This window comes from Salmo salar, chromosome 20, assembly GCF_965601325.2.
Source record: "Salmo salar chromosome 20, fSalSal1, whole genome shotgun sequence".
Lineage (NCBI taxonomy): Eukaryota > Metazoa > Chordata > Actinopteri > Salmoniformes > Salmonidae > Salmo > Salmo salar.
In genome coordinates, this window is record NC_138310.1 from 36,822,385 (window position 1) to 36,850,303 (window position 27,919).

The window sequence follows — 27,919 nt, forward strand, 5'->3', positions numbered from 1 at the left end:
TGTGTGTGTCTACCTTATAGCAGACATCACTCCCCACTCCAGGATGTGTGACTGTGACGTGGATGTGTCCTCAGAGCCCACCAGTCCCAGGCTCTATGGTGAGTCCTCTGACAAATACTACCATGTGGACCGCTGGCAGAAGCTCCGCACCGCCGTCCGCAAGCTGGAGTTCTGGGAGAACTTCACCGCCGAGCTCATCGGGAGTGGCTTCTTCTCCAAAGTCTACAAGGTACCTGGTCCCTCCCTAGCCATCTGTAGTGAACCTAGCATGCCTCCCAAATTGCACCCTACTACCTATATAGTGCACTCCTTTTGACCAGAGCCCTATGGGCCCTGATAAAAATAGCGTACTATATACACAATAGGGTTCCATTTGCGCTGCATACTTAAGACAAAGCATGTTTTGTGTTGGATCTAATTGGAACGTAGTGGCCAGGAATGTCTGAGCATACTGGCCATCAATCTGTTTCATTTTATGTGATGATTTAATCACAATTAAATAATGGAGTCGTTATTTAATTTACATGCAAAAACAGCTCCTTTCACACAGTCACTTAACCTGCTTTTTTGTACAGGTTTCATTACTAGATCTTGAGCAGGTTTTTGTTAGTGGTTAAACTGTAAAAATGTGTCTGTTTCTCTCAGGTGATTCACAGTACTGTAAAATAACTTGTGTCTGTTTCTCTCAGGTGATTCACAGTACTGTGAAATAACTCGTGTCTGTTTCTCTCAGGTGATTCACAGTACGAGCCATAAGGTGATGGTGGTGAAGATCTATAAGAATGATGTGGACCAGGATAGCATCGTGCGTGAGATCAGCTTACTGCAAAAACTCTCCCATCCCAACATAGTCAGGTATTAGTCAGTTACTCACACCTTTTTGTGATGACGACTTATAATATTTGGTATATGACCTTATTGATACCATGTAAGAATTTTGCATAATTGCTTATTAATTAAAATAAATATTAATAGATGCATTGTACCTGTCAAATAAATGTAATAAATTAAACGAAAATTGTTTAGATAAGATTAAGCCTGATAAGCTTATAATGTTTGACTTATGTAATATTATCTGTGTTAGTACAGGGCATACACTATGAATGGGAATGCTAGGAAGCTTTGTGTACTTTATGTCGTGCAGCCAATGGCTCCAGAACATAATCATCTAGTAGCCACAAAGGCCTATTCTACCCATCTGAAGTGGTTACATAAGGTGTGAAGGCATAGTTTCAAGTGGATGTTATGATGCACACCACAGAATCATGGCATACCTTTCCTGAATTCCAATCCAAAATATAGGGTATTATACTGTACTTCCAGTCATACTTATGCTAAATATAGCTACCCAGAAATCACCTTTGTCTCAAGACATCTCCAGACAGCTTAATTTATGTCTTAAGACGTCTCAAGACATCTCCAGACAACTTCATTTATATGTCTTAACATGTCTCAAGACATCTCCAGACAACTTCATTTATATGTCTTAATATGTCTCAAGACATGGTGATGACTGGGTATGTATACACATGCTGCTGAGTCTGTGAGGTGCAGTAATGGCCACAGCAGGAGGGACATAGTACTACCTTGTCACGTAGGCCAGCTCTACCCTTATGAAGTGGTTACATAAGGTGTGAAGGCATTGTGTTTGTCCAAGCAATCTTATTTTAGCCTTTCTTTCAAGGCCACAGTATCAGTGGTTATTAAACAGCACAGTTTATCTGCTGAGGTCAGAGCGTAGAGAGTCAATGATGAAGACAAATATGAGTCCAATACAATATTTCCCTGGCACAGATAGGGCATCCAGCCCTCTGTGAGTGGGCCCTACTCAAACAATGATGTGAAAATCTGAATCATTTCTAATGTTGGAGCCTGAGAACATTGCCTTCCTCAGACACAGTGCTCCAAACCCAAATAGAACCCTATTCCCTATATAGTAAACTTCTTTAAACCAGGGCCCATGGGGTGCAATTTGGAACGCACTCACCGTGAGAATGGCAATGTTATCAGGCTCCAACGTCAGAGCATTGTAAGGAGACTGATATGTTCGGTGGTTTATTGTAAGCCGTTGGTAATAGCCTTTCAGTCAAGGTATACTGTAAACCAGTGTCTGGAATGGATGTAGTTTTGAGGTTGTTAATCTCGGGTGAGCACTGGCCACCGGCGAGTTTCTTGATGTTGTTTCTGTTCACAAGAGCCTAGGTTATTGTTGAATGTCTGGCTCAGCTGGTCGTCAAAACATGTTTTCAGCCCTGAGCATCTTATAGAACTTATTGTATATTATCACCTGGGAGACAGATTGTGTGAAGACCGGTGGGGCCAGGAGTGGTGGTCTTAATAACCGCTCAACCATCTTCAAGCACATCGATTGTACAGTATATTCTAAATTCATTATGATTCCGCATTATAATTCTGTTGTCCATATAAAATCAAAGTGTATTGGTCACATACACATATTTTGCAGATGTTATTGCAGGTGTAGCGAAATGCTTGTGGTCCTAGCTCCAACAGGGCAGTAGTATCTAACAAGTCACAATAATTCACAAATCTAAAAGTAAAATAATGGAAATAAGAAATATATGAATAATATATTGTTGTGATTTATTCTAGGTATCTGGGGATATGTGTGAAGGAAGATAAACTCTACCCTATTTTAGAGGTGAGTGTTAATTTCTCCTCCTTGTACGGATGACGACTTCACATTCTAGTGAGATGAGTGGGGAGACACACTGTCTGTTTCTAGGACATGTACCCTGTACGTATAGAAGGTTGGGTTGTGTGTGAGCTGCTCCATCTGGGCAAATATGCCCTGTAGCGACTGAAACATGTTGGGTTTTACAATAAAGAAGCAGTTTTATCAACTTCCAATAGTTGCTGAATTTCCTCTTAACTTCAGTTTGCTACTCAATTCTTGCCCCTTGGTTGGAGATCCAGGTGTGGCAGTGTTCCTTATCCTTTGAACTCAACTCTTATTTCCAGGTCTGTTTCAGTATGTGAGACTAATCTAATGAGGTGTCTATCTGTTTCATCATGTTAGTGGGGGCTGATGGGTGTCTATCTGTTTCAGTGTGTTAGTGGGGGTTGATGGGACATCTGTATGTTTCAGTATGTTAGTGGGGGTTGATGGGATGTCTGTATGCTTCAGTATGTGAGGCTGACGGGCTTTCTATCTGTTTTAGTGTGTTAGTGGGGGTTGATGGGTGCCTATCTATTTCAGTATGTTAGTGGGGGTTGATGGGATGTCTGTATGTTTCAGTATGTTAGTGGGGGTTGATGGGACATCTGTATGTTTCAGTATGTTAGTGGGGGTTGATGGGATGTCTGTATGTTTCAGTATGTTAGTGGGGGTTGATGGGATGTCTGTATGCTTCAGTATGTGAGGCTGACGGGCTTTCTATCTGTTTTAGTGTGTTAGTGGGGGTTGATGGGTGCCTATCTATTTCAGTATGTTAGTGGGGGTTGATGGGATGTCTGTATGTTTCAGTATGTTAGTGGGGGTTGATGGGATGTCTGTATGTTTCAGTATGTTAGTGGGGGTTGGTGGGCTGTCTGTCTGTTTTAGTATGTGAGGTTGACGGGCTTTCTATCTGTTTCAGTATGTTAGTGGGGGTTGGTGGGCTGTCTGTCTGTTTTAGTATGTGAGGTTGACGGGCTTTCTATCTGTTTCAGTATGTTAGTGGGGGTTGATGAGGTGTCTATCTGTTTCAGTATGTTAGTGGAGGATGTCTGGAGGAACTGTTGGCCAGGAAGGATGTGTCTCTGTGCTGGAGGGAGAAGGTGGACCTGGCCTGTGACATCACCAGAGGAATGATCTACCTGCATTACAAGAACATCTACCACAGGGACCTCAACTCCAAGGTACAGTAGACCAGGGGACAACCCCACCCACATCTACCACAGGGACCTCAACTCCAAGGTACAGTAGACCAGGTGGACAATCCCACCCACATCTACAGTACCACAGGGACCTCAACTCCAAGGTACAGTAGACCAGGGGAGAACCCCACCCACATCTACCACAGGGACCTCAACTCCAAGGTACAGTAGACCAGGGGAAAACCCCACCCACATCTATTGTAGATTATTGTTGTGTTTGTGGTGCATAGACCACAAAGTAACCCGGAAAGTGAAAAGGAAAATAAGGAAAGTCCTCACTCAGCATTTGCAGTGAAAGAAAGAGGAAACTGTAAGGGATGTTACCTCACACAGTGGCTGTGTCTGAAATGGCATCCTACTCTCTATATAGTGCACTACTTTTGGTCTGGCTACAGAAACTGACTGATCTCTTTGACATTAGGAAAACCCCAACTCTTACGACAAACTTTAGCAACATCGGTGCTGTGACATCATGTAGTGATCACATTGGCAGGTCTCCCTTGTAAAAGAGGTCTTCTGACCTCAATGGGACTTCCTGGATAAATAATGGTTAAGTAAATTGGTTTTAACTGTTGTGGACAAAGCAGGGAACGGTTGAGTTGAGGTTCATTCAGTAGTCAGACTGAGGCTGAGGATAACTCTCTACCATGAGGAAAAGATATCAGCCTAGAAAAATCGGTTGTCTCTCTCCCAGTTGCCAGGTTCCACAGAGGTGCAGGTCGGTTATGTTATGTAGAGGTGCAGGTCGGTTATGTTATGTAGAGGTGCAGGTCGGTTATGTTATGTAGAGGTGCAGGTCGGTTATGTTATGTAGAGGTGCAGGTCGGTCATGTTATGTAGAGGTGCAGGTCGGTCATGTTATGTAGAGGTGCAGGTCGGTCATGTTATGTAGAGGTGCAGGTCGGTCATGTTATGTAGAGGTGCAGGTCGGTCATGTTATGTAGAGGTGCAGGTCGGTCATGTTATGTAGAGGTGCAGGTCGGTCATGTTATGTAGAGGTGCAGGTCGGTCATGTTATGTAGAGGTGCAGGTCGGTCATGTTATGTAGAGGTGCAGGTCGGTCATGTTATGTAGAGGTGCAGGTCGGTCATGTTATGTAGAGGGACGAGCAACAAGCACAGTCCATTGTCATGCTAATGTGCTCCCACTCTGAGCTTTGTTATTGTACACACACAAACACACACACACACACACACACACACACACACACACACACACACACACACACACACACACACACACACCAACAGCCAGTCCCTCTTTGTCTGGGAAAGTAGGGTCAGTGAGCAATGGATCAATAGTAGAGTCCCGCCACCATCCTGCCCTACCTCCTCTCTCTCTCTCTCTCTCTCTCTCTCTCTCTCTCTCTCTCTCTCTCTCTCTCTCTCTCTCTCTCTCTCTCTCTACCCCTTCTCTCTCTCTCTACCCCTTCTCTCTCTCATATCTTTCTTTCCTTCTCTCTCCTCTTTCTCTCACTCTCTCTCTCTCACTCTCTCTCTCACCACGTCCCATTTTAACAGCGACCTCTCTCACTCTCTACTAACCATGGGAATACTGGTGGTGACACTGACGTGTTCCATACTGACATTTAGCACGTCACCCAGAGGGACAATCCATTTGGCTCTGGACTCAATGATGGCATTTTACCGGAAAGTAATTGGTGTTTCTGCAAAGCAGTACTGTTGTTTTTCCCCCTAGACCCCCCCACTGGTATCATTAGAGTTGGCAAAAGGATGCACACGTCTGTCTTACGTCAAACAAACAATTGCTGTCTTCACAATTACAGAGAGTGTTTCAAAAGATCACTGCTAGGATTGATGGTAAAGGCATATAGACAAGACAAGGTCTTTTCTCATGTGGAATATGTTTCAATCTCTAAAGAAGGGACTTCAGTCTCTATAAATTACAGTGGATCCAAGCCAGACGTGCAAGGTAATTAATTATGTGCAGTGTATTTTCTGAAAAGGTCATATTAGGTTAAACCAATTACTGTTTCAGTTAGAATCACAATATTAGGCTGCACAGCTCTTCGGACATATCTCCTGTATAAGCAATCATTAGAGTTTAAAATTGCCAGAATTAGGAAAGGTATGGTGGATGTAATTGCAAACGTAGATCATTTTAGTGAACTGGCTGTGTGTCTCAAATGGCACCCTATTCTGTATTTAGTGCACTACTTTCATAGGGCCCTGGTCAAAGGTAGTGCATTATATAGGGAATATGGTGACATTTGGGACACAATCCTGGTTACAGTTTAGACCAAGTGCTCAGAGTTCCATTGGAACAGCCCTTTTAATTCCCCCTGAAACTCTCCATTCTAGATCTGATCTTCCTGGAACTGTTGCTTTTTTTGGGCTCTGAGATGAGGGCCCATGCTAAATTTAGCGGTCATGTTTGGTGCTTGGAGTGATAACCAGATTGCTCAATAATCACAGGCTGCTGAATGAAAACACTGGAGAGAGAGGGCCTCTAGTGTGGTTCCCTTTGTAATGACCTCTAGATGCTGAGGAGACGTCAGCCAGCCAGCTAGTCGGACAGCCAGCCAGTCAGCCAGGGCCCTCCCTCCCTCTTTCCCCTCCTCCTGCTCTGCTCCACACCCCTGTCAGCCTGCCTATCTGTCTATTTTTCTGCCCGTCTGCTTGCCTGTCTACATCCCTTCTTTTTGCCGGCTTGCCTCTTTTCCTGACTCTCTCGCTTTCTGTGCCTGTCTATCTGCTTGTCTGTCTCTGCCTAGCTGTCTGCGTCTCTACACCCCAACCTGTCTTACCATCTCTGCCTGCCTGCCTGTCTTACCATCTCTGCCTGCCTGCCTGTCTTACCATCTCTGCCTGCCTGCCTTACCATCTCTGCCTGCCTGCCTTACCATCTCTGCCTGCCTGCCTTACCATCTCTGCCTGCCTGCCTGCCTGCCTGCCTGCCTGCCTGCCTGCCTGCCTGCCTGCCTGCCTGCCTGCCTGCCTGCCTGCCTGCCTGCCTGCCTGCCTGCCTATATTTCAGTCTCTCTGCCTACCCTGCTTGTCTCGTTTCCTGACTCTCTCTCTATCTCTGCCTGCCTGTCTCTCTGCCTGCTCGACTTATGTAACCGCTCCACCACCTTGTGTCCTCTAGAATAGCTCACCCACTCTTACTGAGCCCATCCAGCCTACTAGTGCTCTCTCCACACCTACAGTAAACCACCTACTATGGTAATCAATACCCAACACACATAGCTATGGTTGGGCTTTGTCCTCAGTAGGCATAGATGCCAAATCAGGTGGATCATCAGGTAAGGACTGAAAAATGTAGCATGGTGGGGAGGTGATTAGTGCAGACCCCATTGAGTCAGGCTATTTAAGAGTGTCTGGTCTGGCTGTCTGTATGTAGGGTCTTCCCTTCATACTGGCTGGCTTCCTTCCAAATGGCACCCTATTCCCATACAAAGTGCACTACTTTAACCTGAGCCCTATATGGGCCCTGTTCAAAAGTAGTGGATTATAGGGAATAGGGTGCCATTTGGGACACACACACTGTTATATCTGCTTACACTATGGATAGAATCAAGAGATGTGCCATGAGATGTTTATCAACACGTTTACTCAGCTTTCCCAATAGGCCTGATTTGATTTGCTGAGGTAGCTAAAACAGCATTAAGTAGACCCACAGGCAGGTATAATGTGTGAGATTCGAAGGCAGAGAATGTTCAGTTGAGTTGTCTGTGTATTCAGACCAAGCTTGACTATTGGGCTCCCAAGTGGTGCAGTGGTCGAAGACACTGCAGTACCTGGTTCAAATCCTGGCTGCATCACATCTTGCTGCGATTGGAGTCCTATATGGTGGTCCACTGTTGTCTGGGGCAGGCTGTCATTGTAAATAAGAATTTGTTCTTAACTGACTTGCCTAGTTAAATTAAAAAAATGATTGGTGTGATTGTACTACAACAGTGTTAGATTGCTCTCTGGTGGTAAGCAGGTGTCATAACACAAATGCTTAGAGTGGCAGGACTACTCTAGTGCAAAAAAAAGGGACTCAATTAAATCTCCTTATTGTAATTATTGCATGTTGTTGATTTCGCTGGATGTTATGTTAAAAATCATATTCGATATGCAATGTAATGTCATGGTGAAATGGCTTGGCATACTGCAGTATACTGTGGAAAATCATATTCAATATACACTGTAAAAAGTGGCAACTCAAACATCTCCAACAATCAGTAGAACTCAAATCATAAAAGTGTTAATACATCTTATTGACATATGAGTTAGTATCACTTAATGTTTTTGAGTACTGTTAAAGTTATTGAGTTTATACAAGTTATTTATTATTTAATATTTGAGTCACTCTAACATTTATTAAGTTGATCTTACTTGATTCTATTATGTTTTATGTCTTTACTTAAAATAATAAAGTAGTAGTCAGATACATTTATATTTTCATATAAAACACTTGATTTATCTGTGTTGTGCTGATATAGAATAATTACGTTTAAGTTAGGAATACTTAATAATACCACGTGGCTCTATTTTTAAAGAATTGTGGGTAAAATGAACATGTTTATTCATTTGATTATGATGAACAGATATCAAAACTGTCAGGGAAATTGATGTTGAATAATGACAAGCCATTCCCACAATCATCAAAGTAATGTACACTACTCTCAATGACAGAGGCTAATGCAACATAATGTGTACAGTTAGTTACACCTCCAGTATCTGCTATACGAATGAGCACGTTGATGTTTTACACAATACATTACTGGGAGTTTATATATAGTGTTCGACTCTCTTTATTGATTTTTATAGCTCAAATCGTATTCGCCGTTAGACAGCACCTCTACACAAAATAATTATCTCTAGGTGTGTGCCAGCTCATGCTTTTTATTAAACGTTAAGACACGACCACTGAAAATTACGAAAATTATTTATCCACTGCTGGCCTGCTCTCTGGGCAACATCGCATGAGCCTGAAGCCACACACTGGCTTCATTCATTCTAAAAATTAATTCAAAGGCATTAATAAGTAATGTTTCGTGTCATTTGTATTTAATTCTAATTATACCACGGGTGTCTCTAATCCTGAATGCTGATTGGTTAAAACCGCATTACAGCCGGCGTCTATTCTACAAGTTACCACTGGCTCATCAGTCCAGGCAGGGAAGTTATAAACTTGATCTCCACTATAAAAATCATTTAGACATTATCTAACATTTCTTTGAGACTAACATTTAGTTTTCAACAGCGGAGATTTGTATAATTACTGTCTGTCTCCGACATTTGCAACATAATTTCAATATTCAAATTCGATCTCCAACTGTCCCATAGTAATGAATGTGTAGGGGTTGGGATGAGAGCGAGACAGGCAGGCAGAGTTTCTCAGCCAGTCGAAATCATGAATCAGCTGACATCATTTTTATGGATATATACAAAGAAATGTCAATTGAAAAAAGGTCAAACGAAACGAAGTGCATCTAGTTTGTGGTCTTCCCAGCTTCAGATTGAAGTTATTGTGTTAGCTGTGTTGTTGGCTAGCTCCTCAACCATGTCCTAACGAGAGAGCACATTTCTATGCCAGTCAAAATCGTGCTTCATTAGCATATTATTATGTCACTAGAAAACAGCTTAAATGTCACGTCCTGACCAGTATAAGGGGTTATTTGTTATTGTAGTTTGGTCAGGGTGTGGCAGGGGTGTGTTTGTTTTGTGTTATCGGGGTTTGGGTATGGTTCTATGTTTTTGTATTTCTATGTTTTTCTATGTTGTGTATTTCTTTGTGTTGGCCTGGTATGGCGCTCAATCAGGAACAGCTGTACATCGTTGTTGCTGATTGGGAGTCATACTTAGGTAGCCCTTTTTCACCTGTCTTTTGTGGGAAGTTGGTTTTTCATTGCTAGTTGTGAGCCTGCAACTGTCAAGCTGTCATTCGTTTTCTTGTTTTTTCGTTAAGTGTTCAATAAAAGTTTAAGATGAGCACTCAACCCGCTGCGCCTTGGTCTACTACCTTCGACGGCCGTTACAGAACTTCCCACCACCAACGGACCAAGCAGCGGGGTAAGGAGCTGGAAAGGAGCTATCGGGAGTCATGGACCTGGGAGGAGATCCTAGCCAGAGAGGGACCATGGAGGAAGGCTGGAGAGGACTGGGAGTGTTTTGCTGGAACACTGCTGGCATGGAAGCCTGAGAGGCAGCCCCCCAAAAAATGTTTGTGGGGGCACACGGGTAGTTTGGCTGGGCCAGGGTTGAGCCCTAAGCCAACTCCCCGTGCTTACCGGAGGCAGCGTGGTACTAGTCAGGCCCCGTGCTATGGGGTGATGCGCACGGCATCGAGGCCGAGCATCCACAGGCCAGTGTGCTCGGTGCCAGCGTCCCGCATTTGCCGGGGGAAGCGGGCACCCAGCCAGTACGGGTGGTGCCAGTCCTGCGCTCGAGACCGCCAGTGCACCTCCACGGCCCAGTGTATCCTGTTCCCGCTCCTCGCACTAGCCTTGGGGTGCGTGTCTCCAGTCTGATACCTCCACTACCAGCCCCACACACCAGGCCTCCAGTGCGTCAGCCCAGTCCAGCTCGTCCTGCTCCTGCTCCTCGCACTAGCCCTATGGTGCGTGTCCCTAGTCTGGCGCTTCCTAGACGCATCAGGCCTTCAGTGCGCAGTCCCCTTCCAGAGCTTCCGGCAACAGTGCCCTTTCCAGAGCGTCCGGCGACAGTGCCTCGCCCAGAGCGTCCGGCAACAGTGCCTCGCCCAGAGCGTCCGGCGACAGTGCCTCGCCCAGAGCGTCCGGCGACAGTGCCTCGCCCAGAGCGTCCTCCGACAGTGCCTCGTCCAGAGCTTCCGGCGACAGTGCCCCGTCCAGAGCTTCCGGCGACAGTGCCCCATAGAGAGATGGCCCACAGTTCGGAGCCAGCAGAGACGGCCCACAGTCCGGAACCGAGAGAGTCGCCCTCCGGTCCGTGTCCGACGCAGCCAGAGTCGCCCTCCGGTCCGTGTCCGACGCAGCCAGAGTCGCCCTCCGGTCCGTGTCCGACGCAGCCAGAGTCGCCCTCCGGTCCGTGTCCGACGCAGCCAGAGTCGCCCTCCGGTCCGTGTCCGACGCAGCCAGAGTCGCCCTCCGGTCCGTGTCCGACGCAGCCAGAGTCGCAAGCCTCAAGAACCAATAGGACGAACGACCAGCCGACCTAGATTTGTGTCGGGACTATATCTTGTGGAAGGATTACATATTATTAATACATTTATCAAAATAATGTTTTTAAGGAAAATATGTCAATCATTAATTGAATATGTTGGGAACCTGTTGTATAAAGTGATAATGCTCTCGAAGCCGGTGTTTGGAGAATATATTGGCACGGTTTGCCGGCCATCAACCATGCCAATATATCCTCCAAACACCGGCTTCGAGGGCATTATCACTTAATTAAGTCACGGCCTATATGACCAATTTATAGACTACTTTATAATGATTTAATACAACAAAGTGTTGTTTAAATGCTGATTGCTTTATGTCCCTATCAGCCTGTTTCGCACTGGCAGATGTTTCACAATGTATTTCTTTGTAGGCTATTATCTAAATAATACATTTTCGTTCTTTCTTAGTCACCCTGTCTGGCTCTGGACCTATTTAGAGTGTTTATATGCAGTTTAATATGACATGTAGCCTAATTGAAATTATGTGTGGTTCTTACATTCACCTTTTCATATTTATTCAAATACTTTAAATTCAAATCATATCGTTTGGTTTCAATACTTCAAAAACAAATGGTAGGTTCAGGTAGTCACAAAAGAAGATGTGTGTTGGTTAAATTGGGATTTTAATGAATGGAGCGAATTTGGGGTAGGTGTTTTTTTTTTCCTTGTGAGAGCAGAGTTTTTAGTGGAGCGGTTGGAAAGGATATGGAGCACCCAAGTGGTCCATGAGCAATGAACAGGATTTCCAACCGCTCAACACCAACCGCTCAACTCTGCCCACATACTCTGAGTAGAAGGGACCGAACATATGTATGTTCATTACAACAAATATTCTAGTAACATCAATCGTTAGTGTTGTCATGTCTTTGTCATCATTAAAACGATAGACATGTTTATCAAATAACTCTATGTAATTATTATTACGCGATTAAACTGATTAATCATGTAACTGTAATTAACTAGGTCGGGGCACCAAGGAAAATATTCAGATTACAAAGTTATAATTTTCCTAATATAACTTTCAAATATCATAATATCTGATCTATGTGTCTTCTGATTTAATTACGTATTCTTTACCTCACGTCAATCTCATTCCAAACATCGTAAATTGTTGGTTATCTTCACGAACCCTGGCTAACAAGTTGAATCAGCAATACAAAATTGGGTTTAATTATTTATTTACCAAATACCTAAACTAATCACACAGAATTACATATACACAGAATACAAATTATGTCATACAGAAAACGTCCCTGGTGGATGGAACTTGTATGAGGCTTGTTACACAAAGAGGGGGTTGGGCTTGAATGAAAGAGCGGGAAGACTGAGAAACGAAGAAAGCAGCTATGCCATCGTAAATACAGTATCGTATGCATTCTAAATTACCGCCCATTTGGAAAAGGAAAATGCAATAAATATTTACTCTGAGCTGTGCTTCGGTAGGTTGGTCGTAGATGCTGGTCGTGTTGGCCAACAGAGATCTTCCTGTCCTCGGAAGAATGTCACTGGTGGTAAAATGGATACGTTGTAGTATCTTCGTCGTGTGTTAGACTGGATACGTCGTCCGTCCTTTCCTAGCCCACGTCCTACAGCGGCCGCTGCTAACTCAACGGCTAGGAAGTATGACTTCTGTAGTGAATAAGGGTTCAAAGTTCATACCATTCGCAACCAAAGCTCACGCTGAGGTTGGCTTAGTTCTGTACTTGACAGGTCTGACCTTTTAACGCAGAGGCTGCAGACCTCATGTACCCGGAACCGACTGGTTACTTTTTGTCACTGACTGTTATAGTGGCGAGGGGAGAAGGGTGTGTTTCATCGTTTATAACCCCTGTCTCTTCACAGGGGCGGGCCACTGATTGGTCAGGGCTCTTTCCTTATAAAAACCCAATTCTATCATTTGGAAGCTAAAATTACATTTAATCTTCTAACAAACAGTTTCAATATCAAACATTTAAATTGCACAACAATTCCATGTGAATCTGATAACTAGAGGGTGTATACTTTCCCAGGTACAGTTTATGTCGTCCTGTCATCAGTCATAATGTCTCAGATGACAACCGAACTGACATCCATATTCATTAAGTTTCAACGCATATTTCCAACTGGTTCTCTTACCGAAATATGGTTCCTTTCCCCCAACTTGTTTGATGTTCCCAGACTCTCTATATTTAACAAAGGCTATTTAAAAGTCCTTCAGTAGGGTCAGAGAGAGAGGAAGGGAGAAAGGTATTTATGGGGGGTCATAAACCTTACCCACAGGCCAACGTCATGACAGTGTAAAAAAGTTCACAAAATTTAAGTATTTACAACTTAAAAAGAGAAACATATGAGTGGCAATGTCACTTCATTACCTTAAGTATTTAACACTGCAATACTTTGAGTTGGGTTACTCAAGACTGTAGGCAACGTGTTTCCACAAAAAATGTAGTTAGCAGAACTAATTACATTTTACAGTGTAGTGTACACTGTACAGTACAGTATATGTGCATTTGACTCAAGCTGCCCACAAGGTGGCAGTGTTTTGTAAAACATGTTTTAAAAGACTACTGGTATGTAGGACTGTTTCTGACATCTTTTCTCCTGGGATTAAGTGTTTTAGGTGGGTGCTTCTGTCCTGTGTGAGTCATATCCTCCTGACATTGTTTGGACAAATATGCCTTCATTCACCAATAGCTTCACTGTTGTCTTTTAGCTTCTACCTGTCAGCCTGCCTGCCTGTCTCTCTGCCTGCTCGACTTATGTAACCTCTCCACTACCTTGTGTCTTCTAGAATAGCTCACCCGCTCTTACTGAGCTCATCCAGCCCACTGGTGCTCACTCCACACCTACAGTAAACCACCTACTATGTGATTGTACTATAACAATGTTAGACTGCTCTCTGGTGGTAAGCAGGTGTCATAACACAAATGCTTAGAGTGGCAGTACTACTGTAGACTGAATTAATTGTAAAATGTATAAATTACCAGTCAAAAGTTTGGACGCACCTACTCATTCCAGGGTTTTTCTTTATTTTTACTATTTTCTACATTGTAGAATAATAGTGAAGACATCAAAACTATGATATAACACTAGGATATTTTTATTTATTTCACCTTTATTGAACCAGGTAGGCCAGTTGAGAACAAGTTCTCATTTACAACTGCGACCTGGCCAAGATAAAGCAAAAGTGCGACACAAAAAAACAACAGAGTTACACATGGAATAAACAAACGTACAGTCAATAACACAATAAAAAAGTCTATATACAGTGTGTGCAAATGAGGTAAGATAAGAGAGGTAAGGCAATAAATAGGCCATAGTGGCGAAATAATTACAATTTAGCAATTAAACACTGGAGTGATACATGTGCAGAAGATGAATGTATAAGTAGATATACTGGGGTGCAAAGGAGCAAAAAAATAAATAACAGTATGGGGATGAGGTAGTTGGATGGGCTATTTACAGATGGGCTATGTACAGGTGCAGTGATCTGTGAGCTGCTCTGACAGCTGGTGCTTAAAGTTAGAGAGGGAGATATGAGTCTCCAGCTTCAGTGATTTTTGCAATTCGTTCCCGCCATTGGCAGCAGAGAACTGGAAGGAAAGGCGGCCAAATTAGGAATTGGCTTTGGGGGTGACCAGTGAAATATACCTGCTGGAGCGCATGCTACGGGTGGGTGCTGCTATGGTGACCAGTGAGCTGAGATAAGGCGGGGCTTTACCTAGCAAATTCTTATAGATGGAGCCAGTGGGTTTAGCGACGAATATGAAGCGAGGGCCAGCCAACGAGAGCATACAGGTCGCAGTGGTGGGTATAATCATGTATTAACCAAAAAACTGTTTAGATTCTAGATTCTAATTTGAGATTCTTCAATGTAGCCACCCTTTGCCTTAATGACAACTTTGCACACTCTTGGCATTCTCTCAACCAGCTTCACCTGGAATGCTTTTCGAACAGTCTTGGAGGAGTTCCCACATATGCTGAGCACTTGTTGGCTCCTTTCCCTTCACTCTGCGATCCAACTCATCCCAAACCATCTCAATTGGGTTGAGTTCGGGTGATTGTGGAGGCTAGGTCATCTGATGCAGCACTCGATCACTCTCCTTCCTGGTCAAATTTTATTTATTTTACCTTTATATAACTAGGCAAGTCAGTTAAGAACAAATTCTTATTTTCAATGACGGCCTAGGAACAGTGGGTTAACTGCCTGTTCAGGGGCAGAACGACAGAATTGTAGCCCTTACACAGCCTGGAGGTGTGTTGGGTCATTGTCCTGTTGAAAAACAAATGATAGGCCCACTAAGCGCAAACCAGATGGGATGGTGTATCGCTGCAGAATGCTGTGGTAACCATGCTGGTTAAGTGTGCCTTGAATAAATAAATCACTGACAGTGTCACCAGCACAGCACCCCCACATCATCACACCTTCTCCTCCATGCTTCACGGTGGGAACCACACATGCAGAGATCATCTGTTCACCTACTCTCCGTTCAACAAAGACACTGTGGTTGGAACCAAAAATATCACATTTGGACTAATCAGACCAAAGGACAGATTTCCACCTGTCTAATGTCCATTGCTCGTGTTTCTTGGCCAACGCAAGTCTCTTCTTCTTATTGGTGTCCTTTAGTAGTGGTTCCTTTGCAGCAATTCAACCATGAAGGCCTGAATCACGCAATCTCCTCTGAACAGTTGATGTTCAGATGTGTCTGTTACTGAAACTATGTGAAGCATTTATTTGGGCTGCCATCTGAGGTGCAGTTAATTGCCGATTTCTCAGGCTGGTAACTCTAATGAACTTATCCTCTGCAGCAGAGGTAACTCTGGGTCTTCCTTTCCTGTGGCGGTCCTAATGAGAGCCAGTTTCATCATAACGCTTGGTTTTTGCATCTGCATTTGAAGAAACTTTCAAAGTTCTTGAAATTTTCCAGATTGATTGACCTTCATGTCTTAATGTAATGATGGACTGTTGTTTTTCTTTGCTTATTTGAGCTGTTCTTGCCATAATATGGACTCGGTATTTTACCAAATAGGGCTATCTTCTGTATACCACCCCTACCTTGTACCTACCACCCCTACCACTTTTTTCGTTACTACATGATTCCATATGTGTCATTATTCTACAATGTAGAAATGGTCAAAATAAAGATAAACCCTTGAATGAGTAGGTGTGTTAAAACTTTTGACTGGTACTGTATATACTGATGTGATTTGTATATGTCTGACTCTTCAGAACTGTCTGATCCGTGTGACGGCGCGGGGCAGGGAGGCCCTGGTCACAGACTTTGGCCTGGCCAGAGAGGTGGTGGAGCTGCCGGTTAAAGACCCAGAGAGGAAGCTCTCCCTGGTGGGATCTGCCTTCTGGATGGCCCCGGAAATGCTGCGTGGGGAACCCTACGATCGCAAGGTAAGGATACGTCACCAAGACCCTAAATTTGAGTAAATAACCTTGCCCGAGTCAAAACTGATCATAGGTCAGGAGGTCCACAAGGACACTTAGTTTGAGATGTGGTCAAAAATACTTGGGTAGAAAGTTAGAGAGCTTTGTCATATATTAGTATCCTAGTAGTTGGAACACAGCTCATCGTTGGTTGGCTCTCTGTATGACAGACATGTGGTTCTGTGTTGTCACCAGGTGGATGTATTTTCCTTTGGAATTATGCTCTGTGAAATACTGGCAAGGATCCCTGCAGACCCAGAGATTCTACCAAGAACCCAGGTAAAGCTCTACTCTGTATTTACGTTATATTCGACTACACAGATCCAGGTTTTCTACCATGTGTGAATGCTCTGCCATGCAACTTGTGTGAAATCTCTGCCATGTACCATGTGTGAAAGTTCTGCCGCATGCACCATGTGTGAAATCTCTGGCATATGGACCATGTGTGAAAGCTCAGCCCTATTAACCGTGTGTGTGTGTGTGTGTGTGTGTGTGTGTGTGTGTGTGTGTGTGTGTGTGTGTGTGTGTGTGTGTGTGTGTTTGATAGGACTATGGCCTGGATGTGAGTGCGTTTAGGGAGCTGGTGGGCGGGTGTCCTCAGCGCGTGTTGGAGCTGGCAGCCAGCTGCTGTCTGGTGAGTACATACAGTACAGTATACTTTAAAGTACAGTTCATACAGGATACTTTACAGCATAGTTCATACAGTATACTTTACAGTCTGAGTACATACAGTACAGTATACTTTACAGTACAGTTTACAGTTCATACAGTATATGTTAAAGTACAATTCATATAGTATACTTTACAGTATAGTCCATACACTATACTTTACTGTACATACAGTATACTTTACAGTTTGGTGAGTAGATATAGTACAGTATACTTTACAGTACAATTCATACAGTATCCTTTACAGTACAGTTCATACAGTATACTTTACAGTACAGTTCATGCAGTATTATTTAAAGTCTGGTGAGTAGATATAGTAAAATATACTTTACAGTACAGTTCATACAGTATAATTTACAGTACAGTTCATGCAGTATACTTTACAGTACAGTTCATACAGTATAATTTACAGTCTGGTGAGTAGCTACAGTACAGTATACTTTACAGTACAGTTCGTGGTTGCCCTCTATACACTTGGTAGCATGTTAAGGTTTGTGAGTTTACTTTTTTCTTACAGCCTGGTGACCAATAGAGAGCGCTAGCTGTGTGTAAACTTAAAGTGGCAATCAGTAGTTAAAACAATAACAAAGCCGCCTCCCCATCCCTGTTTTGATAAAAAGCTGAGGAATAGGGCTGGATGAATGTAACCAGTCTCAAATTCATTGACCGAGCTATGGATGCAAGGAATGACCATCCACGATATTCAAATGATAGTTTTAGCCTCTCTGGGGTAGGGGGCAGTATTTTCACATCGGATGAAAAGCGTGCCCAAAGTAAACTGCCTGTTTCTCAGGACCAGAACCTAGGATATGCATATAATTGGTGGATTTAGATAGAAAACACTCTAACATTTCTAAAACTGTTAAATGATGTCTGTGAGTATAACAGAACTGATATGGCAGGCAAAACCCCGAGGACAAACCATCCCCCCCTTAAAAAAATTCAGCTTACCACTGTTTTCAATGGCTAGTACTATAATTATAAGCCCAAGTCCTCCCAAATTGCAGTTCCTAGGGCTTCCACTAGATGTCAACAGTCTTTAGAAAGAGTTTCAGGCTGTTTTTTGGAAAAATGACCCAGAAATTGTAGTTTTTCTAGGTGGCTCACATTTTGGCTGTAGCGTTTCCAAGCACGTGGAGGAAAGCAAGTTCTTTCTTATTTATCTCCGGTAATGAACATACTATTCTCCGTCTTAAATTTGATGCTTTATTTGCGTATTAGGATACCTAAGGTTTGATTATAAACATTGTTTGACTTGTTTGGAAAAGTTTATTAGTAACGTTTGGGATTCATTTTGTATGCATTTTGATGGAGGGAAAATGGGTGGATTATTGACTGAAGCGCACCAGCTAAACTTTTAGTTTTTATGGATATAAAGAAGGACATTATCGAACAAAATGACCATTTTTTATGTAACTGGGACCTTTTGGAGTGCCAACAGAAGAAGATCATCAAAGGTAAGGCATTTTTTATATCGCTATTTCTGACTTTTGTGTCTCACCTGCCTGGTTGAAATAGGATTTTCATGTGTGTGTATGCGGTGCGCAGTCCTCAGATAAACGCATGGTTTGCTTTCACCGTAAAGCCTTTTTGGCATCTGACACGGCGGCTGGATTAACAAGAAGTTTTATTTTGATGTATAACACATATATTTTCAAGAATGTTAAATATTTCAAATTAGTATTTTTGAATTTCTCGCTCTGCAATTTCACTGGATGTTGGCCAGGTGGGACGCTAGTACCCTAGAGAGGTTTTAACAATGCTTTGTGGTGTTTGTTTACATTTACTATGTTTACAAACATTAGCGTGAAACAAGCTTATATTTTGGTTCTGATGGGGTATGACAGTTGAACTAAGCTCAATAAGTTATATTCTTCAAGAATCAATGGGTACATTTAATTAATTCAGAAGTCCAAGAATGGATGAAGCAACTGCAGATTGCCACTTTAACACAACATGAAATGGAACGTCAAAATATCTTGGTCTCTGGTGTGATGCCAGACTTCCTCCATCAGAAGTAGTAGTCCAGGGCCACAAGTAGTAGTCCAGGGTATTCACAAAGGCCCCAGTTCCAACCCGAGTGAAGCATGCATAAATGGAATGTTATTCCCTTTTTATGCACTTTTCTCTATATGTGTAATCTGACCTTGAACATAAGCATAAAAATGGCATGCTCACGTTCATGGTTAACCCGCTATTCATTCTAGGTGGAGATCTAAGAAATTAAGGTGTGGTGGAGGTGTGTCTACAGATAAGCTGTATTCTGACCTTGATTTAATTCCCTCATAAATCCAGCACCATTACGTGTGAGTAAACCATTCATTTGGTCGAGCGAACCTGCCGGTTCCAAGTGGAAAAAGCATCTAGTTTATTTTTTCCAATAGAAATAACAGCATTCTCCATGCACTGTAGTTTATACATGGATACGAGCTATTGATAAGAGCTAGGTAACTGAGTAATCCGTTTGGAGAAAGTGATTGTAAATACACATAGAAATTGTTTTAGATGGCAGGTAGCGTGTCCTAGGAGTGTCATCTGATGAAGATCATCAAAGGTTAGTGCTGCATTTAGCTGTGGTTTGGGTTTCTGTGACATATATGCTTGCTTTGAAAATGGCTGTGTGACTATTTTTGGCTGGGTACTCTCCTGACATAATCTAATGTTTTGCTTTCGCTGTAAAGCCTTTTTGAAATCGGACAATGTGGTTGGATTAACGAGAGTCTTATCTTTCAAATGGTGTAAAATAGTCATATGTTTGAGAAATTGAAGTTATATCATTTTTAAGGTTTTTGTATTTCGCGCCATGCTCTACCATTGGATATTAGGCGAGGCGTTCTGCTAGCGGAACGTCTGTCCTCAATTAACTGACTTACCTAGTTAAAACCTGTTAGGGACAGACGTGGCGCGAAATACAAGAACTCCTTTATGCAATCGCAGTGTCAGATTTTAAAATAGCTTTTCGGCGAAAGCACATTTTGCAATATTCTGAGTAGATAGCTCAGTCATCACAGGCTAGTTAATTTGACACCCACCAAGTTTGGTGCTCACTAAACTCAGAATTACTATAAGAAACATTGGATTACCTTTCCTGTTCTTCATCAGAATGCACTCCCAGGACTTCTACTTCAACAACAAATGAATCCTACAGACGAAGAACCATATATGTGACAATTTTTCAATTTTAAGATAATCAGTTATTTTTATATTATTAATTGTGTGTACCACATTAGGTGTTTTATGGTTGACAAATAATTCACCATACTCATATCTTCCAACAACAATTTAGATTTTTTTGTTAGTTCAAAAAATATTTTTTTTATTGCCATTTTAATTTTTAGAATGTGGAAGAACAGTATATCTCCAGTGATGATTTCAGTTTGTGGAAGAACAGTATATGTGACATTTTCCATGACACTTGTAAGATGTCCTTTTTTAACACCTGATATGATGTTTTAAGTACTTTCAAGTGCAGATGCCCTTCATGTAAATAACTTAAATGCAATATGTAGTTAATTCATTTGTATGGAGGTTCATTTAAAGGTGGTCTATCAAATTTAGCACTGATGACTTTTCTTAAAAGTTGAGTCATGAAATCTTAGTCTCATTTAAAATGAAGCCCTCAATGTGAACATACCATAGAATAACTACAAAAATAGAATTCAATCAAAATAAGCACAACTTCTACATATCAAATATGGATCAATGTGATGTGCCAATATGCAGGTCCCTAAGGTCAATATTACAAAACATTCAGAAAACCATTCTCTTTGCGTTTAACACTATGATCAGCAATTAAGTTTTGAATTGCGTTAAACCCATGCTAAAGGCAAGAAATGTCCTGTACTGAGGTGACAGCAGTAAATAAGTATTAACTGCTTAGAGTTGATGCTAAATGTGGTGACAGAGAGACATACTGTATATTGTAATGAATAAAAAAAGGGAATCAAGATCAAATGAATACTCACATACTGTATGTGATGACTTATTTGTTTTTAATTAATTCAGATTTAAAAAAGGTTCAAATGATCACACACAAAATCATTCTCAACAGAACACATTGTACATAACATTTTCTACACTAGGAACAACATCTTAAAATTAAATTAATTCAATATATTGTGCTGGTTGAAATCATACACAAATTGATTCACATAGAAAACACCTACTATTCATTTAATTTCCTACAATAGGGGTGACATGTCTTCTGAAATGTATTCAGATTCAACATACTATACAGGTTCAGGGGATCATAAACTCACAGAAAAAAACGGTTAATTATGTAGCTTGGTTTAACATCAAATTATTCACTCTGCAGTGATTTATAAAAAGAGCGTGCAGCAGCTGGCAAGTAGTTGAGCATGGTCATCAGATCTTGGTACTTGTTTTTTTTGATGGGCAGAGGACTCTCATATGCTCTAGGGTAGTGGCTTGCAAAATAGGGAGGTTGAGGTGTAGCTCCTTGTTTTGGTTTGGAGATCAGCCACGATTTCCATCCCTCAAATAGACTGTGGCTCTGTCTGGCGTACAGATTCCAAGGATCCTCAACTGAAATTACAACAGAAACATTTTAAGTTCCTGACATCAATAAACAACTTTCACAGTCAAGCACTAGGATATTTTATTGTTAGAACAACATGTTGCATGTTGATGATGAATGTTAGTAAACTATTCTCTGTGCAATACCTGTGATATACTGTCATCGGATCTTAGAATGAGCCAATGTTTGTGATCGATTCCTTTCCCAATAACTGTGACTTTTAACCACCTCACTGAGGTGATCTGTAGTCCAGCTGGTCGCTTGAGGACAGAATCTGGAAGGTGCCTGAAGTCTTCACATTGCATCCTCATCACCTTGAATGGTTTTGCTGGTTGTGCTTCAAGTATCATCTTTGAAACATCATCAGGTGTATGAAGGACTGACACCTTGCGCCTCTTCTCGATGGTGGCAAAAGATCGATCACAAGGAAGAAAAGAATGACCAGAGACCATGAACTTCTGCTCAACTTGGGTAAAGTAACCCATAGAGACGAGCATCGACATCAGATTGAGCATCCGCCAGTTGTTATTCTGCCCACAGCATCTGTCACTGAAGATGATCAACTTGCGCACCTCTGGTTTGGTGAGTGGCGTGAATTTTGTCTTCACCCACTTCAATATGCAGCTTGCTACCTCAATGGACCCTCGGTGTGCAATCCCCTCATGCCAAACACACATGTATGCAGGATCTTCTTTTCCAAGTTCCTGGATGCAAAGGTTAAAATTTGACAGCTGCCGCTGGTAGTAGACATTGGAGTGGGTCAGATTAGGGGTGTACATCACCCCCTGTAGATCCACAGAAATGACATGGCAGTCAGCATTGGTTTAGCCCACTCAGTGTCACTTTGAAGCTGTGTGTAGGCCTTTTCGGCTTTTCGATGGTGCAACTCACTTTCAACTGCAATCTTCCTCTTCTCCTCTTCAGATGTTGCTGCTGACATCTTAGTGAAGAATGCGTCACATTTGCCACAGGTGTCACTCCTGGGTTGAGGAGGTGTCACTCCTGGCCGAAATTGAGACTCTGCTGTTTGAAAATGTCCCTATAAACCCAGAATTTTGCAGATGATGTGGTATTCTTCTCTTTGTAGAGTCGGTACATTCGCAACAAATTCAGATCAGGGCTGAGGTATTCTCTGTGTACATCCCCCTTCATCCGAGAGTAGTGGTTCTGGGTTCTTGGGAAAGATAAAATGTGCTCCTTGATGCCCTCTTTCACTGTAGCATGTATACGATGTGGCCTGTAAGGAGACAACAAGATGTTGTTGAACTTGTATTCTCTCAATGGTCTAGGGACCTGCCTTAGAGTGCAACTGTGTCGCTATAACCGGGGTACAAATCCCGGTCACGCCATTGCCGTTTGTGGCCGGGGGGTCCTGTAGGGCGGCGAGAATTAGGCCAGTGCCGTCCGGTGGGAGGGGGAAGGTAATCGGCACTCAGTCCTCAATGCTCAGGTTGTAGTTGGACAGCTTAATTACCATCATTTTGTTTAAAAGTAATAAACATTTTTATATTTTTGTTTCAGAATTCGCTGTTCATCCATTCGATACTCTATGTTAATGTTTAGAAGATTGTTTAGAGCACTGCTATAGTGAAATAATCCAGGCTGGAATCCATAGCGCATTACCTATTGCTATGCTTCCCTCTTCCATCTTCTAAAGAAGACTTAGCCTCAGTAGCCTGATCTGGAGACCCTGCAACCTCACCTGCCTCAGCTTGAACTCCTAACTTTTCCTGAACAACCTGACCAAAACAATTACATTTCAATTAGCAGGTTCTAAAAAAACTAGTACAAAGAATACAATATGTTTGTAATTGATATTCATATAGACATTAATTCATATTTTCACTTGCCTGAAGACGGCTGTTGGTTAGCTGCAACACAGACATGAAAGTGACCTTGCACACATTCAATCTCTGGCCTGCTTGCTGTACATGGTATTTGAAGGTTTGTTTCCGTCGTTTGTTCTCCTTTGTATCCTCAGGTTTACGTCTCCGTTTCACCTCATGCTGCAATACAAATTGACAATGATAAGTATTGACACGGCCGGATAAAAAACGTACCTGATTTAATCTGGTTACTACTCCTGCCCAGTAACTAGAATATGCATATAATTATTGGCTTTGGATAGAAAACACCCTAAAGTTTCTAAAACTGTTTGAATGGTGTCTGTGAGTATAACAGAACTCATATGGCAGGCCAAAACCTGAGAAGATTCCATGCAGGAAGTGGCCTATCTGACAAATTGTGTTTCATCTTGGCTCTTTTTATTGAAGACTGAGGATCTTTGCAATAACGTGACACTTCCTACGGCTCCCATAGGCTCTCAGAGCCCGGGAAAAAGCTGAACGATATCGAGGCAGCCTCTGGCTGAAACACATTATCGCTTTTGGCAAGTGGCCGATCAGAGTACTATGGGCTTAGGCGTGTGCCCGAGTCGACCCCATGCTTTATTTTCTTTTGTCTGTTTACCTAAACGCAGATTCCCGGTCGGAATATTATCGCTTTTTTATGAGAAAAATGGCATAAAAATTGATTTTAAACAGCGGTTGACATGCTTCGAAGTACGGTAATGGAATATTTAGATTTTTTTTGTCACGAATTGCGCCATGCTCGTCACCCTTATTTACCCTTTCGGATAGTGTCTTGAACGCACAAACAAAACGCCGCTGTTTGGATATAACTATGGATTATTTTGAACCAAACCAACATTTGTTATTGAAGTAGAAGTCCTGGGAGTGCATTCTGACGAAGACAGCAAAGGTAATACAATTTTTCTTATAGTAAATCTGACTTTGGTGAGTGCTAAACTTGCTGGGTGTCTAAATAGCTAGCCCTGTGATGCCGGGCTATCTACTGAGAATATTGCAAAATGTGCTTTCACCGAAAAGCTATTTTAAAATCGGACATATCGAGTGCATAGAGGAGTTCTGTATCTCTAATTCTTAAACTAATTGTTATGCTTTTTGTGAACGTTTATCGTGAGTAATTTAGTAAATTCACCGGCAGTGTTCGGTGAGAATGCTAGTCACATGCTAGTCACATGCTAATGTAAAAAGCTGGGTTTTGATATAAATATGAACTTGATTGAACAAAACATGCATGTATTGTATAACATAATGTCCTAGGGTTGTCATCTGATGAAGATCATCAAAGGTTAGTGCTGCATTTAGCTGTGGTTTGGGCTTATGTGACATTATATGCTAGCTTGAAAAATGGGTGTCTGATTATTTCTGGCTGGGTACTCTGCTGACATAATCTAATGTTTTGCTTTCGTTGTAAAGCCTTTTTGAAATCGGACAGTGTGGTTAGATTAACCTCTATGGGCTAGGTGGGACGCTAGCGTCCCACCCGTGGTGCACTCCATCAACAGCAGGTGCATTTCAAGAGCGGCAAATTTGAATCCAAATAAATGTCAAAATTCAAATTTTTCAAACATACAACTATTTTACACCCTTTGAAAGATAAACATCTCCTTAATCTAACCACGTTTTACGATTTCAAAAAGGTTTTACGGCAAAAGCATAAATTTAGAGTATGTTAGGACAGTACATTTACAAGAGTTGTGTGTAATGTTTTGTCAATTCAAAGACAGGGTCACCAAAACCATAAAACCAGCTAAAATGATGCACTAACCTTTTACAATCTCCATCAGATGACACTCCTAGGACATTATGTTAGACAATGCATGCATTTTTAGTTCTATCAAGTTCATATTTATATCCAAAAACAGCGTTTTACTATGGCATTGATGTTGAGGAAATCGTTTCCCTCCAATAACCGGCAGTCAATTCAACACCACAAATTAAATAATTAAAATTAGAAAACATTGGTAAAATATTATATTGTCATTTAAAGAATTATAGATTTACATCTCTTGAACGCAATCAACTTGCCAGATTTAAAAATAACCTTACTGGGAAATCACACTTTGCAATAATCTGAGCACTGCGCCCAGAAAAATACGCGTTGCGATACAGACTAGACGTCATGTTGGGGAGATCTAAAATCGAAAATACTATGTAAATAATCCATTACCTTTGATTCTCTTCATCAGATGTCACTTCCAGGTATCACAGGTCCATAACGAATGTAGTTTTGTTCAAAAAAGCTCATCATTTCTGTCCAAAAATCTCCGTCTTGTTAGCACATGATCTAAGCCAGCCGGACTTCTCGTCATGAACGAGGGGAAAAAATATATTTACGTTCGTTCAAACATGTCAAACGTTGTATAGCATAAATCATTAGGGCCTTTTTTAACCAGAACATGAATAATATTCAAGGTGGACGAATGCATACTCTTTTATAACGTATTGGAACGAGGGTACCCAACATGAACTCGCGCGCCAGGTGTCTAATGGGCCATCATCGTTCCATGGCTCTTGTTCGGTCAGATCTCCCTCCAGAAGACTCAAAACACTTTGTAAAGGCTGGTGACATCTAGTGGAAGCAATAGGAAGTGCCAAAATATTCCTCAACCCCTGTGTTTTTCAATGGGATAGGTTTAAAGGTAATACAACACATCAGGTATCCACTTCCTGTCAGAAAATGTCTCAGGGTTTTGCCTGCCAAATGAGTTCTGTTATACTCACAGACACCATTCAAACAGTTTTAGAAAATTTAGGGTGTTTTCTATCCATATGTAATAAGTATATGCATATTCTAGTTACTGGGTAGGAGTGGTAACCAGATTAAATCGGGTATGTTTTTTTTTATCCAGCCGTGTCAATACTGCCCCCTAGCCCTAACAGGTTAACGAGAGTCTTGTCTTTAAAATGGTGTAAAATAGTCATATGTTTGAAAAATTGAAGTTTTTGCATTTTTGAGGTTTTTGAATAACGCGCCACGGGATTACACTGGCTGTTACGTAGGTGGGACGATTTGGTGCCACCTACCCTAGAGAGGTTAAATGTCTGTGTGAACTGAGAGGAGCCTAAAAACCTGCAGCTGGCATTCCATAGATAAGATGTGGTGGGTGTAACAGAGAGAGAGCCTGGAGGAACAGAACAAAACCCTCATTGTCTCATCATCCTTGCATCTGGAAAATAACACAAGAGGCAGATGACCACAGGAGATGAACCCAACGTGGCTTATTGTGCCCCCAATCTATATGCGAGGGCTGGAACCAACCATGACTTAGCATTCTTGGTATCAGCTATATAAGAAACACAATTTTTTGTAAAGGTTAGGCTGCTCAGCCCAACAGTCAAGAGTGTTGGGCTGACTAGTCTTATTATTGCAATAATTAATCGATATTGAATAAAGATGATTGTTTGAAGAAATGTCAGTCTCTCTTTCCACGACAATACGTACTCCTACTCTGAGACACTTTGTGAACAGTTACTTTTAAACCTCAAACAAGGCCAAGTACTGATGCTTATGTTTCCTCTGTGTGTTTAGATGGAGTCCTTCAGGAGACCAGCATTCACAGAACTGCTGGATGAACTGGGGGAGATCGCTGAGACTCTGGAACCGCCCCCTAACCCGCCCCCTAACTCAGAGCTGACCACTGGGTGAGCTGCCTGGGTTGGCCGAAGCCCCACCCACCCATCTATCCTGAGGAGGATTTGGGATTTGTATATGGGCTCAATCCCAAATGGCACCTTATTCCTTATATAGTGTACTATGTTTTACCAGGGCCTTGTGCTCTGGTCAAAAGTACTGCACTATAAAGGGAATAGTGTACCATTTGGAAAGCAACAATAGACAGTTGCACAGGGGCAGGGGCACAACACTTCACCAGGATGACCTCTCTACAGGGGCTGACCTCTCTGTTTGTGCCTGCCTACACTGCACCTAAACTGCACCTACAGATGTGTCGGGGGGTAGCTCCACAGTTTTCAAGTGAGACCCTGGTGGATTAATGGATGGAATAGACCGTATGTATCTTGAAGAGAGGGTTTCTTTGGAAGGTTTCTTTGACCAGTTCACACACTTTGTGATAGAAGTTGGGCATAATTTTGTTTAACGGCATGTCTTTCCTTAACTTATATTTTCTTAATCTTAATATCATATGCTGCTTTTTTGTTTAAATTTGTTGTGTTGTTGTTGTTAATGTTTATGACAGTGTTTCGTGATGTAACTGGGGAGGCTGATGATGAGGATGATGATGATGGAGGATGATGATGATGGAGGATGATGATGATGGAGGATGATGATGATGGAGGATGATGGTGATGGAGGATGATGGTGATGGAGGATGATGGTGATGGAGGATGATGGTGATGGAGGATGATGGTGATGGAGGATGATGGTGATGGAGGATGATG

At 42.1% G+C, this 27,919-nt stretch overlaps 1 protein-coding gene across 1 annotated transcript; it reads left to right on the plus strand.

Moving 5' to 3' along the window:
• LOC106580534 (dual specificity testis-specific protein kinase 1) lies at window positions 1–27,743 on the plus strand. Its single transcript, XM_082966407.1, has 8 exons — window positions 1–229; window positions 734–855; window positions 2,611–2,659; window positions 3,709–3,858; window positions 16,241–16,414; window positions 16,643–16,726; window positions 16,995–17,081; window positions 27,051–27,743. Exons 1-8 carry the CDS (start codon window positions 44–46, stop codon window positions 27,165–27,167), a joined length of 969 nt encoding a protein of 322 aa, XP_082822533.1. The 5' UTR covers window positions 1–43; the 3' UTR covers window positions 27,168–27,743.
• The last annotated feature ends 176 nt before the right edge of the window (window positions 27,744–27,919 follow it).